Below are 25,117 nucleotides of genomic sequence, written 5' to 3' on the forward strand. Positions count from 1 at the left end.
AGAATTTGAATCCAGGCTCCAGAGCTCACGTTCTGCTCTTCTGTGTAGGGTGAACAACTTGTCCCAGTATGCCAAGGACTTTCCTAATTTTGGCAATGAAAGTCCTGGGCGGCACCTGTGGCTCAAAGGAGTAGGGCACGGGCCTCATATCCCAGAGGTGGTGGGTTCAAACCCAGCCCTGGCCAAAAACTGCAGAAAAAAAAAAAAGAAAGTCCTGTGTCCTGGAAACCCACTCAGTCCCAGGCAACTCAAGATGATTGTTACCTTGGCTTCTTCAATTTAGCTTTTTAGCCAGGAACAGTGGCTCACATCTGTAGTCCCAGTGCTTTGGGAGGCCAAGGTGGGAGGATTGCTTGAAGCCAGGAGTTTGAGGCCAACTTGGGCAACAAAGTGAGACTCCTATCTCTTCCCTCCCCCCAAACAAAAATAAGCTAGTCTGGTCACATGTGTCTGTAGTCCTAACTACTTGACAGACTGAGCCAAAAGTAGGATGACTTGAGCCCAGGAGTTTGAGTTTATAGTGAGCTATGATTATGCACTTCAGCTTGAGGGACAGAACAAGACAAAACTTTGTCTCTAAAAAATAAAATAATATAAAATAGGCTGGGCACCTGTAGCTCAGTGGCTAGGGTGCCAACCACATACATGGGAGTTGGTGGGTTTGAATCCAGCCTGGACCTTCCAAACAACAATGACAACTACAACCCCCAAATAGTGGGGTGTTGTGGTGGGCACCTGTAGTTCCAGCTACTTGGGAGGCTGAGGCAAGAGAATCTCTTAAGCCCAAGAGTTGGAGCTTGCTGCGAGCTGTGATGCCATGGTACTCTACTGAGGGCAATGTAGTGAGACTCTGTCTCCAAAAAATAAATTAATTAATAAATAAAATATAATAATATATAGAAAAACTGGATGATGGTGATGGTGATGTCATCTCTAATGCTGGTTGAGATTGTGTCTAATCATTTTACCAGCATTAACTCATTTAATCCTTAGGCAGTGCTGTGAAGTGGGCACCACTAATATCTTACTTTACAGATGACAAAATTGAGGTTCAAAGAAGTTAAATTAGGCAAATCCTTGTAGCAGCAAAGGAAACAGCTGACCTCAGGAAGGGATTACTTGAGAAAGCCCAAGAAAAGGTGGTGGACTTAGACTTGTTCGTGGCTCAAGAATTTTTTCAAAACGTTGTCAATTTGTACTTTTTCCAGAATCTATGAGGACTGAAGTACTTTTTCCAGGCAGGCCTATGATCAACTCAGATTTGAACAGCATAAAGACTGATGGTGAACCTGCCTTTTTCATTCACCAAATTACTTTCCTGCAAGCAGTAAACGTCTTTTCTTTTTTTTAGACAAAGTCACTTTGTTGCCCTTGGTAGAGTGCCATGGCATCACCATTCAAACTCTTGGGCTCAAGTGATCCTCTTGTCTCAGCCTCCTGAGACTGGTCTTGCTCTTGCTCAGGCTGGTCTCTAACTCCTGAGTTCAGGCATTCACCTGCTTCGGCCTCCCACAGTGCTAGGGTTGCAGGCATGAGCCACTGCACCTGGCCTAGCAATAAACTTCTTTTACGCACAGAGCTTACCACATGTCCTGGTTTTTCTGAGTTATTAAGAGTCAGGTATCTCCTGTGTGACTTGGCTGGATAACTAAACGTTAATGAGTGACTGGCAAGAAAATATGGGAGCAATTGCCCCCATTAGCTGTCCCAGTGCTGCAGGAGATGCTTTCCTGATGTCTGCCTTCAGGGTCTGCTGGAACACCAGTTTCATTTTATGCACCAAGATTATTTATCTGTTACTTTCAAGGGCTTGCGATTAATTTTCATTTGTCGTGGTCTTTTACAAGAGGCTTACAAATGTCTCCCTTCCTAGTCTTCTGCAAGAGTCTTTCCTTTTAAAATAATCCCCTATAATAGGTAGAGAAGATTTCTTTAGCACTAGATAAGTATATGAAGGGCTTTTGTTTTGCTTTGAGAAGGGAGTAGGCCTAATTTCCCAAAATCCCAGTGGCTGTCCTTGATTCTGCTCTCAGAATGTATTTTAAAAGGTGGCAGTGCTTTTGTTCTTGCTGTGTTTTGTTGGTACCATTGCTTTAAAAAAAAAACCACTGATTTAGTGGATGTGTAAAGTGTGAGGTTGAATGGAAGAGTAACTATCTGCATGCATTTTAAAAAATAGATATACATGGTATTTATTTATTTATTTACTTCTATGTTTTGTAGAGATGGGGTATCACTATGTTGTCCATGCTGGTCTTGAGCTCCTGGTTCCAAAAATCCTTCCATCTCATCCTCCCAAGTGCTAGAATTACAGGTATGTTGCTTGAGTTTTAAAAAGATACTGTGTGGCCAGGCACGGTGGCTCATGCCTGTAATCCTAGCACTCTGGGAGGGCGAGGCAGGTGGATTGTTTGAGCTCATGAATTTGAAAGCAGCCTAAGCAAGAGTAAGACCTCGTCTCTACTAAAAATGAAAAACTGAGGCAAGAGGATCTCTTGAACCTAAGGGTTGAGGTTCCTGTTAGCTATGATGCCATAGCACTCTACCAAGGGTGACAAAGTGAGACTCTTTCTCAAAAATAAATAAATAAATAAACAGGGTGGCACCTGTGGCTCAGTGGGTAGGGCACTGGCCCCATATACCGAGGGTGGAGGGTTCCAATCCGGCCCTGGCCAAACTGCAACAAAAAATAGCTGGGTGTTGTGGCGGGTGCCTATAGTCCCAGCTACTCGGGAGGCTGAGGCAAGAGAATCGCCTAAGCCCAGGAGTTGGAGGTTGCTGTGAGCTGTGACGCCACAGCATTCTACCAAGGGCGACAAAGTGAGACTGTCTCTAAATAATAATAATGATAATGATAATGATAAATAAATAAATAAAAATAAAAGATACTGTGGTAGAACCCACCTGGCTAGCTCAGCTGGTACAGTGTGACACTCTTAAAAAGATTGTGGTAAAAGCCACGTAACATAAAATTCACCATCTCAACCATTTTTAAGTGTATAGGTCAGTAGCATTTCACATTAACCTTGTGCTACTATCACCACCATCCATCCACAGACAAACAGAACTTTTTTTTTATTTTGAGGCAGTCTTGCTCTGTCACCAAGGCTAGAGAGCAGGGGAGTTATCATAGCTCCCTGCAACCTCAAACTCCTAGGCTCAAGCTATCCTCCTACGTCAGCTTACCAAGTATCTGGGACTACAGGTGCCAGCCACTATGCTGGGCTAATTTTTATTTTTGCAGAGATGGAGTCTTGCTATGTTGCCCAGACTGGTCTCAGACTTCTGATCTCAAGTAATCCTCCCATCTTAGCCTCCCAAAGTGCTGGGATTGCAGGCCTGACCCACCATTCCTGGCCATCCACAGAGCTGGTTTTATCTTGCAAAACTGAAATTCTATAGCTACTAAGCATTAACACTTCATTTCCCTCCCCCTACCTTTGTTTTTTTTGTTTTGCAGTTTTGGCTGGGGGCAGGTTTGAACCCACCACCTCTGGCATATGGGGCCGGTGCCCTACTCCTTGAGCCACAGGCGCCACCCCCTACCTTTGTTTTTGACAGTATGTTTTAGGATGATCGGAAGGAACATTGAAAGTGTCGATTTGGGGAGGGCACCTGTGGCTCAAAGGAATAGGGCGCTGGCCCCATATACCAGAGGTGGTGGGTTCAAACCCGACCCTTCCCTCCCAAAAAAGAAGCAAAAAAAAAAAAAAAATGGTATGGATTTGGGTGCGCTGAGTGGCTCATGCCTGTAATCCTAGCACTCTGGGAGGTCAAGTCGGGTGGATCACTTGATCTTAGAAGTTGGAGACCAGCCTGAACAAAAGCCAAACCCTGCCTCTACTAAAAATAGAACAATTAGCTAGACGTTGTGATGGGCACCTGTAGTCCCACCTATTAGAGAGGCTCAGGCAGGAGGATCACTTGAGCCCAGGAGTCTTGAGGTTGCTGGGAGCTATGATGATGGAACTGCACTCTAGCCCTGGCAACAAGTGAGACTTTGCCTCCAAAAAACCCCTCCAAAATCCAAAAAAAGCCTGTTATTATGATGTGATTTTATGTCCTCTATGGATTATAACTTGCTGTGGGCAGTGGCTTTTTACCCACTCCGGAATCTCCCACAGCATTTATCCTGTACTAGGTGTTCAGTTGCTTTACTCAATTGCTTGTTTGAATGACCAATTACCTAGAACCATGCAGAGACCTGGGATAAGTCTGACTTCTCATTTTCCCCAAAGCCAAGGGAGATTCCAGGTGCCTGGTGGCTGACCTGGAGGAGTCTGTCCAAAGGAGCAAATGATCTCCCCATGGGAATTATTCTATTTATTTCCTCAGGATTGAGTCTGGTTGGAATCTAGCCAGGAGCCCAGATGGTCCAAGACAGATTTGAGTTAGACATTCGCACCCAGCTGATGCTGCCTGCCCAGGGAACAGAAGCATCTGTCAGGTGCCAGGGTAGTCCATGACAGATGTCTCCCAGTGGGAGCAGAAAGAGCTTTGACAACTTCAGCTGGGGGACATTCCCCAAGTGACAGAACTGCCTCCGCCCCCATTTACATTTTGATCTAATTTCTGCATATGATTTCTGAACTGACATTCTCCCGGTGACAATGGAATAAAGCAATGACAGGTCTGAATCATCTTCATGTGCTCAACAGGAGAAATCACGTATCCAATTGCTGGGACTGCCTACTAATAGGGCAGGGTTTTCACTTCCACAGGTTTTAGGCAATGGAATGCCCTGATGCCTCCTCTAGTTAGCTTCACATGTCATTGAGAGCAGTGAAAGAGCTTGGGGCCATGTGTCTAAATTATAAATCCTTTGGCAGTTCCTGTGTTAATCATTCTATTTTTCTTGAATGTTTTGTGCTCAAGCCATAAATTTTGATACAACTTGCTTGAGAAGCAAGACCTTTCAATGCTTGAAAAATCTAATAATTTCTAGGGCCAGCAAGCATTTATTTGAAGGATTTTCTGCAGGGCTGGCAGGCATGAGTTGTGCTTCTCTCCTGCAGTGGGGAAGTAAGCTCTCTGAACTTGTAGTATATAAATTCATGAAAGGGTTAGGAATGCTCACAGTTTAAGATGTAGTATTGTGTACAGTGATCCAGGGCAAAATAACCCAAGTTTAAGTGCCTCCTCTGCCCCTTTTTAGTTGTGTCACATTGCATGAGTCACTCCATTTGTTCATTCTTCAAATGGTCACCAAGCGTCCATAGCACAGAATGAATGAAGGAGTTTATTGAGCACCTACTATGCTCCTGACATCGCAGGAAGTGTCTTTTCACAGTTTTCTCTTCTATAAAATGTAGGTAATACCGTACCTGCTCTCTACCCCTCCAGGGTTGCCACAAGATCCAAAATAAGATCTCATGCAGGAAAGTGCTTTGGAAGCAGCAAAGTATATAACTATGAAAAGGCCTGTTACCTTTGCCTTTAATTCAGACTTTCCACATCCTGTTTTCCCCTCTCTTTCTTCCAAGTCTGCACAAGTTTGCCTGGGTGTGGACTTGTGGGAATGATTATTCACCATGTCCCATTTAAGTCCAATATAGACACACAGCTGGGAAGGAGTGTAGCATTTCCTTCTTATCCCATGCCCCTAGGTGCACGTGTCATATTGAAATGTATAGCGCCAGTGGGAACACCAGGTTCCCAGATGCTTTAGGAGATTGAGGCCGAAATGTGCATGAGTCACATAAAGTTGAAGTGCCTTTATGCTGAGTTTGGTGCCTTTATGCTGTTCATTCCCACGCTGGCAGGGATAAGATCTAAGTGACCAGGTGAACTTGAGCTCCTGCAGCAAAAAGAACATGGGCTCAGAAGTCAGACCCTGCCATCCAGGCCTCTTTAGTCTGCTAGATACTAGTTTTATAAAGATGGCTTGACCCAGCTTGGAGCAAAAGGGAGATGTAGTAGGAGGATCCTAGGGCATCTAGAATCAGGGATAATTGGAATAAGGGACTTAAATACCCCATGGCACTCTTTTTTTTTTTTTTCTCTCTCTCTTTTTTCCCCCCTACATGTTGGCTTTATTCTTTCAGTCCAGCTTTCTTCCCAGAGAGGGGATCATGGCTTCTGGTATCTCTTGTGTTTCATGGATCATCCATAGCTTTTTTTTTTTTTATGCAGTTTTTGGCCGGGGCTGGGTTTGAACCCACTGCCTCCAGCATATGGGGCCGGTGCCCTACTCCTTTGAGCTACAGGTGCCGCCCCAGCTTTTTTTTTTTGAGACGGAGTCTCAAGCTGTCACCCTGGGTAGAGTGCCATGGTGTCTCACAGCTCACAGCAACCTCAAACTCCTAGGCTTAAGCAATTCTCTTGCCTCAGCCTCTCAAGTAGCTGGGACTACAGGCACCTGCCATAATGACCGGCTATTTTTAGAGATGGGGTTGCACTCTTGCTCAGGCTGGTCTGGAACCTGTGAAATCAGGCAACCCACACAGCCTCCCAAAGTGCTAAAATTACAGGTGTGAGCCATTGCGCCCGGCCTTGAAACTTTATAAATATTGGAAAATGCAAACTTACCTGAATATTACTACAAAACTTCCAAAAGGACAAAACACAGGGGCCAACACAAGCACCGGCTATCCTCGGGGCTCATACCTATAATCCCTGCATTTTTTCTGGCTGAGGAAAGAGAATCACTTGAGGCCAGGAGTTTGAGACCAGCCAGGCAAAAGTGAGATCTCATGGAAAATAAAAAAATCAGTCAAGTGTAGTCGTGCTTGCTTGCACTCTTGCCCAGAAGACAAAGCAAGACTCTCTCAAAAACAAAAAACTGAAAACAAACAAAAAAAATTATATAGGGCAGTACCTGTAGCTTGGTGGGTAGGGTGCTGGCCACATGCACCGGGGCTGGTGGGTTCAATCCCAGCTCTGGTCTGCTAAAAAAAAAAAAAAAAAAAAGCTGGGCAATGTGGAGGGCACCTGTAGTCCCAGCTACTCAGGAGGCTGAGGCTAGAGAAAGCCCAAGAGTTGGAAGTTGCTGGGAGCTGTGACACCATAGCACTCTACCAGGGGCAACAAAATGATACTGTGTCTCAATAAAAAAAAAAATTATGGGGTGGCGCCTGTGGCTCAGCGGGTAGGGCGCTGGTCCCATATGCTGGAGGTGGTGGGTTCAAACCCAGCCCCAGCCAAATTAAAAAAAAAAAAAATTATATAGTGATCTTATATTAAAATGTAGATGCTCAATAAATACCAATTATTTTCCTTTTCTCTTTCTTTCTTTCTTTCTTTTTTTTGAGACAGGGTCTCATTCTATTGCCTAGGCTGGAGTGCAGTGGCGTCATCATAGCTCACTGCAACCTCAAATTCCTGGGCTCAAGTGATTCTCCTGCCTCAGCCTACCAAGTAGCTTGGGATATAGATGTGCACCACCACACCCAGCTAATTTTTGTATTTTTTGTAGAGATGGGGTCTTACTGTTGCCCAGTCTCATCTTGAACTCCTGGGCTCAAGCAATCCTACAGCCTCAGCCTCCCAAAGTGCTGGGATTATAGGCATGAGTCATCATGCCTGGCCTCAACAATCTTTAAAGAAATCATGAGCACACAAACAAAGATGGCTACAGACATTCCATTATAAGAGCTGGCCATGGTTAATTATTGGCTGTGGTACCCTCTGATTTGTTTAAAATTAGCCCAGAGGATCCCACAGTGATTCTTGATTTGGCCTAAGCAAGCTCATTTAAAATAGATTTTGGTATTCTGAAAGCTTTCCCGGCCCATAAGGAATCAAAGGAATCAGGCAGGCTGCAGCATGTTTGCATGAAGACTCACATCTAGCCCATAAACACATTAAAAAACGCTTATACAGTATTATTTATCTTGTATTACACAGACCCATGCACGTAATTATAGTGGATGGCATACCAAAGGCTCAAAATAGCAAAAAAGTTATTTAAATTGTAGTTTAGAATTCCTGAAATCACTACCTTTTCCTGAGAAGTCCATGTGCTGATTACTTTGTTAGCCCAATTAAAAAAAAAAAAAGAAGGAAATACGGGTTTTATCATCTGAATGCACCATCTCCATCATATGGCAGAATTTCTGTAACTGGTTTGTGGCTGTGGGCAAACCACTCGATCTGTTCCATTCAAAATGTTTGCATGCCTACCACGTGCAAGGTTTTGAGATGGACTTCAGGGGGATGACTCAGACTTGCCTTTAAAGAGAAGGGCCTTCTGATTGGAACTCTCAGTAAAAGTAAGTGCAGAAACTGCAATAGTTCTGCACAGGGCATATTTAGAAGTGGGAACTAGCAAGTAGGCTGGTTTGGCAACAGTGTATGGGACATGCAGAGATTGTAGGGAGCTAAGGTTGTAGGGAGCTATTAATGATGTAGGGGTCATGGCATTGAAGGAATGTGGCATCACAAATTTGGAACCTGAGTGACTCCGAGAATGGGACTGCCTTTTCTTTCTTTTTTTATTTTTAGACAGAGTCTCATTTTGTCGCCCTCATTAGAGTGCTGTGCTGTCACAGCTCACAGCAACCTCTAACTCCTGGGCTTAGGCGATTCTTTTGCCTCAGCCTCCCAAGTAGCTGGGACTACAGGCGCCCACCACAACGCCCAGCTGTTTTTTGTTGCAATTTGGCTGGGTTCAAACCCGCCACCGTCAGTATATGGGGCCAGCGCTCTATCCAGTGAACCACAGGCACTGCCCTTCTTTTCTTTTCTTTCTTTCTTTTTCTTTTTTTTTCTCTGTTGCCTAGGCTGGAGTACAGCGGTGTGATCATAGCTCACTACAACCTTGAACTCTTGCACTCAAGCAGTCCTCCCATCTCAGCTTCCCGAGGGGATTACAGACATGAACCACCACATCCTATGATTATATTGTGTCTTAAACTCTTTCCAACTCTATGAGAAATATGAGTGAGTGAATATTGCATTACATCCAAATTTCCAAGCAGCTGACAGTGTGACCCTAACCAATCCTTGTTCTAATACATGTGAAGTCCCATTAAGTCCATAACTTGGACTATCTTGGGGGTTTCTGCATGTGCTCAATGGTGGGAATAATCAATCCATATTGGACCTCTATGTCTTTCAAAAACTTTTATACAGCCAGGTGTGGTGGTTCATGCCTGTAATCCTAGCATTCTGGGAGGCCGAGGCAAAAGGATTCTTGAGTTCAGGAGTTCAAGACCAGCCTGCGCAAGACTGAGACCCTGTCTCTACTAAAAATAGAAAAACTAGCTGAGTGTTGTGGTGGGTGCTTGTTAGTCCCAGCCTCTTGGGAGCTGAGGGAAGAGGGTCTCTTGAGCCCAAGAATTTGAGTTTCTGTGTGCTGTAATGCCACAGCACTCTAGGCTGGACAACAGAGTAAGAATCCATGGCAAAAAAAAAAAAAAAAAAAAAAAAAAAAAACAAAGAAAAAGAAATTGTATAAATTCTACTCATACCATCATTTGGGAGTGGGTTGTGGGAGTTAGGAAAGATTAGCCTTTCTTTGTCGCAGAGAAACAAATACATGACTAAGAAGAAAAAACATCTTTGCCCCACACATACCCAGGTGATAGAGGTTTATCCTTACTTCCCTCTTTCCTTTCCCTCAGCCAATTTGAAATAAAAAAAGGTAAAATGTCGATGTCCTGGAACAAATCACTTTGTCTGAAAGGCTGAATCACAAGTTGGTGGGTATGGGAAGACTCAGACTCAGACTCAGACTATTATGAGGAAAAGAAGATGCTTGTTAGGGACTTGTGATCATTATCGAACCAAGCTGGGGGACCAGGGGCCCTGATCTCTGTCTCTTTATGCTGTGTTCTGAAAGCAGGAGCTCAGCTCCCTAATTGCCCCATATGCTGGTTTTACATAGTATTTGGTGGCTCAGCTGGGTGGAGTGAGGCCCTGGGAAGAGATGCATTCATTTTTAGTTACTTCACCAGATTGTTAATTTTCACTCGAGAGGCATAAATCACCATAATTACTGTAATCCCAAAGTGAAGGGGCTGCTATTCTGGTACAAGGGCAGCATCTATTGCTACCAACACAGCTGTTTTACCTGAGGCTTAGGGCTGGGGGTGGTTTGGTGTGGGGAGCTGCCTATGGCTAATATTTGGGATGGAGGGCATGCTGAGGACTCATTCTCTTGTGAGGGTGGGGCGACAAATGGAGGTCCTGGGGGAGCAGCTTTTTCTGTTAGTGGCAATAGCCCAGGGTTTAAGCCAGAGTGTTGGCTGTGGGCTCTTAGGGCAGCTGTTTACATGCTTGGCTTGCAAATAGGATGTCAACAGAACTTCAGAACTAGAACATCAGTCCTCTTCTCTATCCCTTTTTCCTATCAACTTACTTCTTGGTTTGGCTTTGTTCTTGTTTTTACATCTCTCTTGGGGAAAGCCTTAAAAGTTCCTGAAGAATTCCCTCAGACAGAAACCGGAGACAGCAAAAACACCCAATTCCCCAGAGTGGGGGCTAAATGCCATTAGAGAGAAGAAAAAGCCCAGTGTAACTTGTTACTTTGTCATCCATACTTGTAATGTGGATTTAGAAAGTTTTTTTAAAAAGAAAACTAACCTGGGCGGCGCCTGTGGCTCAGTGAGTAGGGCGCCGGCCCCATATGCCGAGGGTAGCGGGTTCAAACCCAGCCCCGGCCAAACTGCAACAAAAAATAGCCGGGCGTTGTGGCGGGCGCCTGTAGTCCCAGCTGCTTGGGAGGCTGAGGCAAGAGAATCGCGTAAGCCCAAGAGTTAGAGGTTGCTGTGAGCCGTGTGACGCCACGGCACTCTACCCGAGGGCGGTACAGTGAGACTCTGTCTCTACAAAAAAAAAAAAATAAATAAAAGAAAACTAACCTAAACTAAGTCTAAGAGACACCCACTAGATTCCAAATCAGGGTGACTTAATAAATGAACAACTTTAGGCTGGGTGTGGTGGCTCACATCTCTAATCCTAGCACTCTGAGAGGTCAAGGTGGGAGGACCCCTTGAGCTCAGGAGTTCAAGACCAGCCTGGGCAGAAGCAAGAAACTATCTCTACTAAAAATAGAAAAATTAGGCCAGGCACAGTGACTCACACCTTTAATCCCATCACTCTGAGAGGCCAAAGAGAGTGGATTGTTTGAGCTCACAATTCAAGACCAGCCTGAATAAGAGACCCTGTCTTAAAAAAATAGCTGGGCATTGTGGCAGGTGCCTGTAGTCCCAGCTACTTAGGGGACTGAGGCAAGAGAATTGCTCAAGACCAAGAGTTTGAGGTTGCTGTAAGCTATGATGCCATGGTGCTCTACTGGGGGCAAGAATGTGAGACTGTGTCTCACAAGAAATTAAAATAACAGGGCGGCACCTGTGGCTCAGTGGGTAGGGGGCCACCCCCATATACCGAGGGTGGCAGGTTCAAACCCAGCCCCGGCCAAACTGCTACAAAAAATAGCCGGGCATTGTGGCGGGTGCCTGTGGTCCCAGCTACTCAGGAGGCTGAGGCAAGAGAATCACTAAGCCCAAGAGCTGGAGGTTGCTGTGAGCTGCAATGCCACAGCACTCTACCGAGGGCGATAAATGAGACTCTGTCTCTACAAAAAAAAAAAAAGAAAAGAAATGAATCCCCAACAATAAAAAAAAATGGAAAAAAAATTTTAAATAACATAAAATAAAATAAAAGTAGAAAAATTAGCTGGGTGTGTGGCAAGGGCCTATAGTCCCAGCTACTTGGGAGGCTGAGAGAGGAGAATCACTTCAACCCAGGAGTTTGAGGTTGCTATGAGCTAGGCTGATGTCACAGTATTCTAACCTGGGCAACAGAGTGAGACTGTCTCCAAAAAAAAAAAAAAAAAAAACCTCATAAATAAATCATGAAAATTCCTCACCATTACCATGGACAGTGGAGAGACAAAAAGGTAGAAATAACATTTTCTTGACAAGTTGACATCGTAGTGGCGTCTGGGTACCTGGCTTTGCTTTTGTTTTTGCCTGACATTTTATTTATTTATTTATTTATTTATTTTTTGAGGCAGAGCCTCAAGCTGTCGCCCTGGGTAGAGTGCCATGGCATCACATCTCACAGCAACCTCCAACTCCTGGGCTCAAGCGATTCTCCTGCCTCTGCCTCCCAAGTAGCTGGGACTACAGGCGCCTGTCACAACACCTGGCTATTTTTTTGGTTGCAGCCATCATTGTTGTTTGGCGGCCCCAGGCTGGATTCGAACCCGCCAGCTCAGGTGTATGTGGCTGGCACCTTAGCCGCTTGAGCCACAGGCACCGAGCCTTGCCTGACATTTTAAATGTAGTATTAAAGTGAGGGAGAAGAAGAAACTTGACTATAACAAAAAAGACAAAGACTGACAAGGAGAAATGTTTCTTTGCCTAACATAATACTAGAAAGCCTTGGAGAATTTAGAGCCCAAAGCATCCATTCTTGCTAATGGCCTAAGAAGGAAGGGAATTTTATGTCAGGAATGTTTTGTGCAAAATGAAGATAAGGCAGACAAATAATGGATTGCAATACACTAAGTTGCCCTGAGATACACACACACACACACACACACACACACACACACACACACGCACCCTCCTCCAGGCTGTCCTCAGATGACAGGGAATAGATCTGCTTTGCTTGTTTCTTGCAATCACCTCCCTTCATGTTTGGGCAGCAGAGAGACCTGAGCTACAAACAGCTCTGCCAGGAGCTCCCTTGGCCAAATATGGCATTTAGAGTATTCTAGTATTCCTGTTCTTCCTTGATGTTTTTCACTATCTTTCAGATTTGTTCATGATCCTTTCCATTACCTGCCTCACGGTGCCTGGGCACAAAGTAGATGCTCAGTATAAACTTGATCAGTTGGTTCAAATTCAGAGAAGAATTTTGGGGAAAGTCAATTAAAAGAGTGAAAAAGAGGGGTATTTCCACGTGCCTAGCAGTGAGGGCCTCCAATGAAAGGGTTCACACCATTTTCACCAGGGTCTTTAGATGGTTCCCAGGCTCTCTGGTTGGGTCAGGACCCCAAGGAAGCAGTGAAGAAAGGGCCATTTTTCTGAAGTCTCTGCATGAATGACAATAGTCACGTGGCAGTCACATGCTTAGAAGCAAATATCCTGATTTTGCTTTCAAGAGCAGAGATGTTTCCCCTAAGATCCCAGTTTTACCCCAGCAAAAAAATCCAGAGATGTCTTGGTTGCAGCCACATTATTTTATTTTGGTGATAGGAAACCTTGTGATTTTTCTTAATCAACTTCCCTGAGGATGCTGCATTTCAGGTACACACACTTAGATTATTTCTTCTTTTTCCCACCCAATCTAGGCTTGCTAAGAAGTTCAATAGTTTCTTCTCTGCCTCCTACCTCATCTCAATCCTTAAGTTCTACTCAGATACCAGGAGCTGGGATCAGTCTCTGCAACAGAGAAGAAATAATGGAATTGGGCGTAGGATTGAACACATATCAATCTAGGACAGGCAGAAAAGCAACACCTTTGTTACTTCTAGAAGAGTGGTGGGAAATTTTTTTTTTTGGGGGAAATAATTTCTTAACCATCATGGGTGGTTGTGTGGGTAGTAACTGAATGTAAGCTATTTGTAGAGGTAAATTATTTACTGGGCTATATTATCAATGGCTATGTTAAAGGGCCACATGGAAGCTATCTAAGGAAAGTCACACAATAACAACGAACAATTCATACCTGATATATTAAAATATATATATTCTGGGTGGCACCTGTGGCTCAAAGGAGTAGGGCGCTGGCCCCATATGCCAGAGGTGGTGGGTTCAAACCCAGCCCCAGCCAAAAACTGCAACCCCCCCCCAAAAAATACTACACACACTCACAAAAAGAATATATATATATATTCTATCCAAAGAACAGTTAGAATTATTTCTTCCTTCCTTCCTTCTTTCTTTCTTTTTTGAGACAGAGTCTCATAGCTCACAGCAACTTCAAATACTTGGGCTTAAGCAATTCTCTTGCCTCAGCCTCCCAAGTAGCTGGGACTATAGGAGCCCGCCACAACACCTGGCTATTTTTTGGTTGTAGTTGTCATTGTTGTTTAGCAGGTCCAGGCTGGGCTCGAACCCACCAGCCTCTGTGTATGTGGCTGAGTGCCCTACTCACTGAGGTATGGGCGCCAAGCCAAAATGCATTTACTTTCAAATGGCATTTGGCTCAGTGTCTCTTATTGGGAGAGAGAGGAGGATTTCATGTGCATCTGTGTTTGGACCGTCAAATTATCTGTATCTATATATTTGTTTTCCCTTTCAAAAAATACCTGGTGTTAGAGGAAATAGGTGTATTGCATAAAAACTGTCATTTAGGAGAATGTGGAATTAATGGCATATTTAAATAAAATGTAATAATTATTGCTTTTAATATTTACTATCGAGATATATGTTCAATAATTCAAGTAATTCTAAAAACTCTTACAGTATTTATTGCTACTACTATTACATGTTATGATTCTACAGCTCCTTTTCTGACAGCTTTTAACACAAAACAAACTCTGTATCAGCACTCAGTTAGATACTGGAGAAAATCAGAATAGAAACATGAATTTTGAAAGGCAAAGCAGCACAGAAAAAGGAAGTCAAGTGGAATAAGCCTCTGCAGTCCTAATGATACCAGAATTTTTTCCTCAGTAGGTGCTTGGTCTTGTGGATTCGAAGAATGAACCCACGGACCACAGATCAGTGGTAAGATAGGATTTTTATTAGATAGAAAGGAATACAGAAGTAAAAAGCACCTGAGTTTCTGGAGGGGGGGAAGAACTAACTGGGGAGTCTCTACCTGGGCTTTTCATCTAGGGTATTAGGTTTTGAGAATTACACTTGGCCAGGACTTGGTAGGTGGAAAAACATCTTTTCAAAGTCTTTGAGTGTATTAACAAACGAATGAATGTAGTTCCTCCTTCACTAGGGTAAGGTTATCAGGTCCTTATAGTTTTTGTCTCCAAGAAGGGATTAAGGTGTGTGCTCCCTACAAGGTGGAACCACCCCCCAAAAAACATCTCAGGCTGCTTTGTTTATGATCTCGTTACAGCCCAGAGGTTGTGTCCTGAAAAAGGCAGCCTGTTTGTGCCTGGAAATGAGGGTCTGATTTCTGAGCTCACTCGGGCCTAGAGAACGGGTGGTGGAATCCATGTCCAGCCCTGAGTGGTGGAATCCTGTATCACTAACTCCAAGCTGGCAAGTTGAATACATTTAATCAAGTGCAGGGTTTTCCATTCCAATTATGGGAAGGAGGAAGAGAAAGGGGATGGGGCAGGAAGAGCTCAGAGGGTACAATCCTCAGGAACCTGGAAACAGGGAGTCCTTGGAGACAGTGAGGACTGCTTCGGTTTTCTCCTCCTGTCCTTGGCGAGATGTTGGAGGGACAGATCCAAAGGTACACCAGTGTAATTAGCCAAAACAAGAAGCAGAAGAGTCAGATTTCCTCACTGTTTAATTGGCTAGCCACTCACTTTGGAGGGGTGGGGGTGGCTCACGTCCCTTATTTATCCCAGAGCGTGGTGCTGTGGGGAAATCCCTACCCCACCTTAGGGTTGCCACAAAGGAAAAAGGGACCTGATGTAGAAGGTGGGACACCTGAACTTATAACCTTGGGTTCAAAACACAGCTGATATTTGGGGGGTACAAGTTCTGAGAGGACTGAGAGTATTGGCATCAGGAAAACTGGGGGATGTGAAAGTAGGATTTCACCAGAGAGAAGGCCGGTGGCTCTGTGGGGTCCCAGACTGACCACCGTCTTGGCCTTGGGATATTATAGTAACTGCCATTTGTAAAGTGCCTACCGTATGTCAGGTGCCTTGTATAGTTTTCACCTACACCCAGTTACAATAGTGTTGTCTCAGTTTATAGCTGAGAAAACCAAGGCTCCAAAATTAACTTGCCTGAGGTACCCAGCTGGATAGTGGAAGTTCTAGTTTCGTTTTCTGTAAAATGAGAGCAGTTAATCCACCGCCTGCTGGTTTGTCAAGAGTCTCTCTTTTTTGTTTTTTGAGACAGAGCCTCAAGCTGTCACCCTGGGTAGAGTGCTATGGCATCTTAGCTCACAGAAACCTCCAACTCCTGGGCTTAAGCGATTCTCTTGCCTCAGCCTCCCAAGTAGCTGGGACTACAGGCGCCCACCACAACGCCCGGCTAGTTTTTGGTTGCAGCCATCATCGTTGTTTGGCAGGCCTGGGCTGGATTTGAACCCACCAGCTCAGGTGTATGTGGCTGGCGCCTTAGCCGCTTGAGCCACAGGCGCGGAGCCAAGAGTCTCTTGAGATCGAACATCAGGAGCCACGAATAGGCAAGCCCTAAAAACATGCGGGTCTACAAGAAAGCGTGTTTTGGTTTTCTCAGACGCGTTTAGAAGTCTTTTTCAGGCTTCCAAAGCCGCAGGCGCGGACGGTATGAGGCTGCCGCGGCTGCTTCCTTGAGCTGGTGACGGTCGCTCTCTGCCGACTTAGAGCGGGAGCGCGCTGAGAGGGAAAAAGCCTGAGGGCGGGAGGAGATTTAACTAACCTATAGAGGGCGCAAGTCGGCGTGGCGAGTAACCCGCTCTCGCCGGCCCTTCCTTAAGAACTTCCTGTCTGATCTCTATGATCCATCCTGTGGCGGCTAGAGAGTTCCGGAAGTTTTCAATTTCCAGTAAACAAAAGAGACGTGCGCCAACCCGGAAGTAAAAGCCAGAACCCGGCTACAGCACCTCGGAGCTGGAGTAGGGAGGAAGGAGGCCCAGGGAAAATTGTAGCCATGGCAGTTGCTGTGGCGCTGGCGGGAGCCGTAATCGGGTCGGAACCAGGCCCCGCAGAAGAACTCGCCAAACTCGAATATCTGTCTTTGGTGTCAAAGGTTTGCACTGAGTTGGACAATCACTTGGGGATCAACGACAAGGATCTGGGTGAGCCTGGGGAGGTCTCTGCGACCTCTGGGCTTGGGTTGGGCCTGAGGGAAGTGGCAGGAGAAAATGTGGTCGATGGGCCCAGTTCGTGTGTTTGTGTGTCTCTCTATTTGTCACAGACAACCGGGCCCAGGGAACCTGCGGCTATGGCCTCTGCTTGCGAGCCCTGCAGTTCGAGCTGTTAGAAACGATTTCTCAGCCGGGCGCGGTGGCTCAGGCCTGTAATCCTAGCACTCTGGGAGGCCGAGATGGGTGGATTGCTTGGGCTCACGAGTTCCAGACCAGCCTGAGCAAAAAAAAGAGAGACCCCTGTCTCTACTAAAAATAGAAAATCTGAGGCAAGAGGATTGCTTGAGCTCAAGAGTTTGAGGTTGCTGTGAGCTATCATGCCACAGCACTCTACCCAGGGCGACAGCTTGAGACTGTGTCTAAACAAAAACAAAAACAACCATTTCTCAGAGTTGTCAGTGAAGCCCGAGGCAGTTATCTCTGCTTGATTGATTTTTCCAGCCTGAAATAATTAAACAGCTTTAATAACAACAGCAGTAGCCGCTGTGATGATGGTGATGGTGATGATAATGACGGGCATTGTTGGGTAGTACTCACTATGTGTGAGGTGTTATTCTCAGTTCTTTATTTACATTGTCTTATTTGGTCTTTTTTTTTTTTTTTTTTGAGACGGGGTTTCACTTTGATGCCCCTCTCTATCCCCCGCCCCCCGCAGCCCCCAGTGCCATGGTGTCATAGCTCACTGCAACCTCAGATTCTAGGGCTCAAGCAATTCTCTTGCCTTAGCCTCCCGAGTAGCTGGGATTAGAGGTGTCCACTACAACACCTGGCTCTTTTTTAGGGCTGGTCTAGAGCTTCTGAGCTCAAGCATTCCTCCTGTCGCGGCTTCCCAGAGTGCTAGGGTTATAGGCTTTAGCCACGGTACCGGGCCTATACATACTATCTTTTAAACAACAGTTAGACGTTTGGGACAACCTACATCTGGGGAGCTCAGTCTGAGGAATGAGTAAAGTCTAGTGTCCTAGACCTATGGAGTGTCTATGAAGGTAAACAGGAATGGATGGGATCAAGGATTTTAGTGGAGAGATTGATCCATGATAGAGCCATTGTAACAGGAGAGAGGATAGAATATAGTCGTAGATGCAAATGGGTTTAGAGATTGGTGATAGGAAGAATGAGTGAGAGAGGTCCATCTGACTTATTTTCTAAACCAGCTGTTCTCAACTTGTGGGTCTCGACCCCTTTGGGGGTGGAACCGACCCTTTCACAGGGTTACCCAAGACCATCCTGCATATCAGATATTTACATTATGATTCATAACAGTAGCAAAATTGCAGTTATTAAGTAGCAACGAAAATAATTTTATGGTTGGGAGTCACCACAACATGAGGAACTGTATTAAAGGATTGCGGCATTAGGAAGGTTGAGAACCACTGTAAATGAAAATGAAGTGACATCATCAATTGAAGAGATAGAAGGGAAGGGGCAGATGACAGAAGGGGTAAGGAAGGTTAGATATATGACCTTGGATAAAATACTTGGTTTCTCCAAAGCTGTTTTTATCATCTGTGAAGTGGGATAATAGTATCCCTGGTAATCCCAGGGTTACCAGGTATCACTTAGTAAAAGGTGAAAGATTTATGTGATCTGAAGAGAAACCAGAGTATATCCAACTAGTACTTAGGAAGATGCCCTGCAGCCAATGTATTTTAGTTCGTTTTTCTCTTGCCTCTCAGTGAATATGTGCCTGTCCTGTATAATTTTTCCTGGATCTCCCTCTTTGAGGTGATAGTCTTGTCAGTTTTGCTATCTGGATAGTATGTTTCCTTCATTCCCCAAATATTGAGCTATGGGACTAGGAATACAGCAAAGAAAAAGACAGATTTCTACTGTCGTGGAGCTTATATTTCTCTCCATTTTTGTTTTAACTTCAACCCCCTTTGTTTACCTTCTTGGCCCTTTTAGAGGAAACAAAAAGTTATTGACACCTTCCAGAGTTTCATTGTTTTGGTGTTAATCTCATTATGTACAGAAGTAAAATGAGGTATGAACTCCTATTCTCTTAGTTTATATATAATTAAATATCCCAATTCGTTTGCATATAAACTATAAATAGACTTTCTGTTAAGTACGGAATTACAAAATCAGTAACATTAAAAATACTAACATTGGTTTAATGTGATAGTGTTGTTTTTGAAACTGAATTGCTAGAGTTGGGTTTAATAACAGAAAGGTATATATTTGCTTCTTTTGTTTTATTTAGTGCCTGATTCTTCTATTTTTTGGCCTTGATGGATTATCATTTAGATCAGTGTCATTATTTTTCCTATTTTCAACACTGAACTTGTTTTTTTCTCTATTTAATCATAACTATGTACATTGATGTATTTATGGGGTACAGTGTACTGATTTGATATACAATGCGAAATGCTTACATCAAACTCATTAACACATCCATTACCTCACTTACTTATAATGAACTTGTTTTTAACTACTAATCCATTTCTGATAATGGATTCAGTTAATTTAATGGTACCCCATAAAGTTCTGAAAATGAAAAATATTGATTAATGATGACTGGCAGTGTGAATGTTTAGAAATGGGATTTTTGTTTGTGGTGCCTAGCACCATGTAACTTAATTCTCTCTCCACATTTCTTTAATGAATGTAGACTCTGAAGTCAGATTGCCTAGGTTCCAGTCCTGGCTCCACCAGTTATTATTGGATAGGTCAGTGCCTCCAACCCTTAGCTACCTCATCTATGAAACAGGACAGTAATGGCACCTACTTATGGTGGATGTTATGAGGATCATGGGAATAACCCATCTAAAACACTTAGCATAGTACCTGACACATAATAATGTTGAATAACCATGAACTTTTGTCCATGTTGTTATTGACTTGTTATACACAAGCTATGTCCATGTAGCCTGATGGCATTTGGCTTTCACTTAATGTCATCAAAAGATAAAGGTAAATTCTAGCATGGAAATGATAATGGTAGTTTAAGTTTATAGATTTGTCATCCAGATCTTTCATGTTATTTATTTATTTACTTTTTAAGGATTAGCATCCAAATGAAATTATTGAAAACTTTTTGTGGGACTCACAGTGTGAAACTCATTATCTTAATCTGTGGTAAAATGTACTTCCTTTCTGAAAGTCTCTTAATAAATAGCTCTAATATTAGATCTTTCAAGAACTAGGCAGATTTGTAGAAAAAAAATTGGGAAGCAAGTTATTTATTTTTTTCTTTGGCGATAGGATCCCACTTTCTTGCCCTGATAGAGTGCGGTGACATCATAGCTCACAGCAACCTCAAACTTTTGGGCTCAAAATCCTCTTGCCTCAGCTTCCCAAGTAGCTGGGAATACTTGGCTGTTTTTTTAGAGATGGGGTCTTGCTCTTGGTCAGGCTGGTCTCAAACTCCTGAGCTCAGGGGATCCTTCTGCCTCAACCTCCCAGAGTGCTAGGATTACGGGCATGAGCCATTTCATTTCATTGGTCTTTCGTTTTTATGACTGTTGAATAGCTTAACGAGTTTCATTTTCAGCATACTTGAAACTGACTTCTTACTCACGTCTCCATTCTTTTAATTTGAATTTCTTTTCTTATTTGCAGCTGAATTTGTGATCAGTCTTGCTGAGAAAAATACCACCTTTGATACTTTCAAGGCTTCTCTGGTCAAAAATGGTGCAGAATTCACGGTATGTGTATCTGGCAACTTTTAATCACTAGATATTCATGTTTTAGTTTATGGGTTTTTTTTATTGGACCTGTTTTGTGTGCATAATTTGTTTTAATGTCACTATTGAATTTAAATTCAGATTTACTGTAGGATTTTGATACAGAAAGGAGACAATTTGTACAAACCAGCTAAATAAGCCTTTAAGCATGTAATGTTTCCATGCCATTAGACAGTGATGTAACCAAATTTCCTGTGACACCTTTCTAGTAAAACAGGGCAGAATTTCTTCTCACTGTACCGCCCTCGGGTAGAGTGCCGTGGCGTCACACGGCTCACAGCAACCTCTTAACCCTTGGGCTTATGCGATTCTCTTGCCTCAGCCTCCCGAGCAGCTGGGACTACAGGCGCCCGCCACAACGCCCGGCTATTTTTTGGTTGCAGTTTGGCCGGGGCTGGGTTTGAACCCGCCACCCTCGGCATATGGGGCTGGCGCCCTACTCACTGAGCCACAGGCGCCGCCCAACAGGGCAGAATTTCTATCATTAAGTTCCTGTGGGTATTTATATTTTTGTCTGTAAGTCAAGCAGTCAGAAATAAGAGTTTGGGTTTTGGGGACAGTTCTAAATCATAGGAAATAAAATGGTTGTGAGGAGTTAAATAACTTTTCTCCCCAAGTGTCCTAAAAGTATCAGCTTTCTCTGAAGCTACTTTACTAGTTTCATGCTATAGCAGGTTGATACCCTGTGCTTCACTTGTTCCAATTAAATTCTGGTGTATAACCACCCTTCTCTAAAGGACGTTCTTTGCCTTCTTCTTTTTCTAAGTGTGTTTAAGCATGGATCTAGGACCTGACAATTTTTACGTTTCTTTTCAAAGGATTCTCTTATTAGTAACTTGCTGCGTCTCATACAAACCATGAGGCCTCCAACAAAGCCTTCTACAAGCAAAGGTGAGCAGAACTTCCAGCTGAGCTTAGTCTCCAGAATGGTTTAAGTTGTTAGCATTCTGTAAATTGCATTTCTTTTCTTCTCCCACAGCTGCTGAGTAAGTAAATGTTCTAGTAAAATTTTTCAAATGCCTTAAGAGAAAATTGAAATTATAAGCCATAAATAAATGAGTACACATGCACCCCTTCTCTGCTATATGCCCAGATAATTTTTTGAAGATTTTGTGGTCATTGGTTTTAGAAAATTAATTATTTTTTTTTTTTTTTGAGACAGATTCTCACTTTTTTGCCCTCAGTAGAGTGCCTTGGTGTCACAGCTCACAGCAAACTCCAGCTCTTGGTCTTAGGCGATTCTCTTGCCTCAGCCTCCCGAGCTGGGACAATAGGCGCCTGCTACAACGCCTGGCTATTTTTTGTTGTTGTTGCAGTTTGGCTGGGGCTGGGTTTCAACCCGCCACCCTCCGTATATGGGGCCTGCGCCCTACTCACTGAACCACAGGCGCCCTAGAAAATTAAATTTTATTTACAGTAATGTATATGATTAACATGGAGCAAAATGCCATGTTCTGTTTCAGGTTGATGCAAGTCAGATGTTGAAGTTATTTTCTTGACCAATAATAATATTAAATATATCTTTTTGTTAATCCCTTCATGCTCTTTAATGAAACAAGATCCAGTTGTTAAACCAAAAACTGAAAAAGAAAAGTTGAAGGAACTCTTCCCAGTCCTTTGCCAGCCAGATAACCCTTCTGTTCGGGTATGTTCTCCTTTACCTTTTTTCTATGTCTCATTAGTAATTTTATTAATTTTAAGTTTGTTTTTGTTGTAACATATTTTTCAGTGTGAGTGAGTGATCGGTATACCCTAAGCATGTACTACATATAGAATAGTGTTAAGGGATTTTGAGAATGGTATTCTAGAGAAATGAGATTGAGAATTGTGGGAAACAGTGATTGGGGATATGAAATATATGTGAAATAACCAAAGGTTCTGGAACAGATACTTGATGTGTGGAATTAATTATTTTTGCTCCATTACATATGTTAGAGGGTTTAATTTTTTAAGTATTTTTATTTTTATTTGTTTTATTTTTTTATTATTAAATCATAGCTGTGTACATTAATGCAATCATGGGGCACCATACACTGGTTTTATAGACCGTTTGACACATTTTCATCACACTGGTTAACATACCCTTCCTGGCATTTTCTTAGTTATTGTGTTAAGACATTTACATTCTACATTTACTGAGTTTCACGTATACCCTTGTAAGATGCACATTTTTATTTTTAATTTTTTTTTTTTTTGAGATCAAGTCTTACTTGGTTACTCTCAGCAGAGTGCCATGGTGTCATAGCTGACAGCAACCTTTAACTCTTGGGCTCAAGTGATTCTCTTTTCTCAGCCTTCCAAGTAGCTGAGACTACAGGAGCCTGCCACAATGCCCAGCTATTTTTTTAGAGACAGGGTCTTGCTCTTGTTTAGGCTGGTCTCGAACTCCTGAGCTCAAGCAATCTACCCACCTCAGCCTCCCAGAGTGCTAGGATTACAGGTGTGAACCACTGTGTCCAACTATTTCTATGTTTTTGAGACAGAGTCTTGCTCTGTTGCCCCAGCTAGTATAGCTCACGGCTCATCATAGCTCACAGCAACCTCAAACTCTTGGACTCAAGCCATTCTCCTGAGTAGCTGGGACTACAGGCTCATGTTACCATGCCTGCCTAACTTTTTTCTGTTTTTTGTAGAGATAAGATCTCTTGCTCAGACTGGTCTTGAACTCCCGAGCTCAAATGATCCTTTTGCCTTGGTCTCCCAAAGTGCTAGAATTATAGGCATGAGCTGTTGCGCCCAGCCAAACACTGTCCTATGTACCTGAGTTGTAGCAGTGAAGAAAACAGATAAGATCTTCTTTCTGCCTTTTGGAGCTTATATTCTAGTGTTGGGATGGGGAACAGGAAATAAACATGAAAACAATCTAGTGGGGAGGAGCTGGCAATAAATAAATAAGTATAATAACAGTGGATAGTGATAAGGGCTATGATGGAAATCTTTGTCTCCTACTTCCTTTACATAAGTGGTTAGTGATTTGTAGATGCACCTAAAGTACATTCAGGTTCTTGAATGGCTTTTTTTTCCTTCTTCTAACTTTATTGGCTTTTGTCCCTATAGACAATGCTGGACGAGGATGATGTGAAAGTTGCTGTGGATGTCCTGAAAGAACTGGAAGCTTTGATGCCTAGTGCAGCAGGCCAGGAAAAGCAAAGAGACACTGAGCACCGGTTTGTCCTTAGTGTCCTGTTCTTTGGAAGTTTAGGATACTGCTAGCTAAATTTTGTGAACTAGCCAAGCAAAATTTTAGACAAGTTTATAGAATCTGAACTGGCCATGCACTGTATACTTGAATCTATTTTCATTGCTCCCTGCCAAGAATACTTCTGCAGCAAATGCTAGGATGTTCAGAAGATAGAAATCAGGGTTGAAAAAGGCTAAATATGTTTGTGGTCTGCTTCTTTATTGGCCTGTAGGGATGTTAGTTATTGAAAAAAAATTTTTTTGAGACAGAAAAAAAGCTGTCACCTCAAGCTGTCGCCCTGGGTAGAGTGTTGTGGCATCACAGCTCACAGCAACCTCCAACTCCTGGGCTCAAGCGATTCTCCTGCCTCTGCCTCCCAAGTAGCTGGTACTATAGGCGCCTGTCACAACGCCTGGCTATTTTTTGGTTGCAGCCGTCATTGTTGTTTGGCGGGCTCAGGCCAGCTCAGGTGTATGTGGCTGGCGCCTTAGCTGCTTGAGCCATAGGCGCCGAGCCTAGTTATTGAAATTTTAATTCATTTTCAACCTTAGTGGATACCTACCACTTGCATGGTACTGTGCTTGATGCTTGGGATGCAAAGATGATATTGAGCTAGTTTCTTTTTCTTTTCTTTTTTTAATTTACTTTGGTTAGTTTCTTTTTCAAACTGGTGCTTGTTGATTTGCTTGGGACAGGACAAAGAAGAAGAAGCAGAGTCGGAGCCGAGATCGAGATAGAGACAAAGACAGAGACAGAGATCGAGAGCGAAACCGAGATAGAGACCACAAGCGGAGGCACCGATCCCGCTCTCGATCACATTCCAGGACCCGGGAAAGGAATAAAGGGAAGTCTAGATACAGATCCAGGAGCAGAAGTCAGAGTCCCCCCAAAGACCGGAAGGACCGAGACAAATATAGCGAGAGGAATCTAGACCGATGGCGGGATAAACACGTGGACCGGCCTCCCCCTGAAGAGCCTGCCATTGGGGACATTTACAATGGCAAGGTTACCAGCATCATGCAGTTTGGTTGCTTTGTGCAGCTGGAAGGACTAAGGTAATTTTGGTACTTTTCACACCTCTGATAGGCAGGATTTCTTTTATCACTAGGGATTTACATTCTTCTTTTTTTCTTAGTATAGATGGGGATTTAGTAGGATGCCTATAATCCTAGCACTCTTGGAGGCCAAGGCAAGAAGGTTGCTTGAGCTCAGGAGTTTGATAACAGCCTGAGCCAGACTGAAAGCCTGTCTCTACAAAAAATAGAAAAATTAGCTATGTGTTGTGGTGTATGTCTGTAGTTCCCACTACTCAGAATGCTGAGGCAGGAGGATCACATGAGCCCAGGAGTTTGAGGTTGCAGTG

General features: G+C 43.5%; 1 protein-coding gene across 1 annotated transcript in view; it reads left to right on the forward strand.

The window, feature by feature from the left end:
- The first annotated feature begins 16,555 nt into the window (after positions 1–16,555).
- DHX8 (DEAH-box helicase 8) overlaps positions 16,556–25,117 on the forward strand; it is a 45,645-nt gene continuing 37,083 nt past the window's right edge. The window contains exons 1-6 of the mRNA XM_053568350.1: positions 16,556–16,818; positions 20,449–20,534; positions 21,392–21,464; positions 22,133–22,218; positions 23,631–23,740; positions 24,450–24,809. Of these exons, the coding sequence (XP_053424325.1) occupies positions 16,671–16,818; positions 20,449–20,534; positions 21,392–21,464; positions 22,133–22,218; positions 23,631–23,740; positions 24,450–24,809 (863 nt within the window). The 5' untranslated portion in view covers positions 16,556–16,670. The remainder of the gene's footprint in view (positions 16,819–20,448; positions 20,535–21,391; positions 21,465–22,132; positions 22,219–23,630; positions 23,741–24,449; positions 24,810–25,117) is intronic.

Source organism: Nycticebus coucang, chromosome 18 (assembly GCF_027406575.1).
Source record: "Nycticebus coucang isolate mNycCou1 chromosome 18, mNycCou1.pri, whole genome shotgun sequence".
NCBI classification, from domain to species: Eukaryota; Metazoa; Chordata; class Mammalia; order Primates; family Lorisidae; genus Nycticebus; species Nycticebus coucang.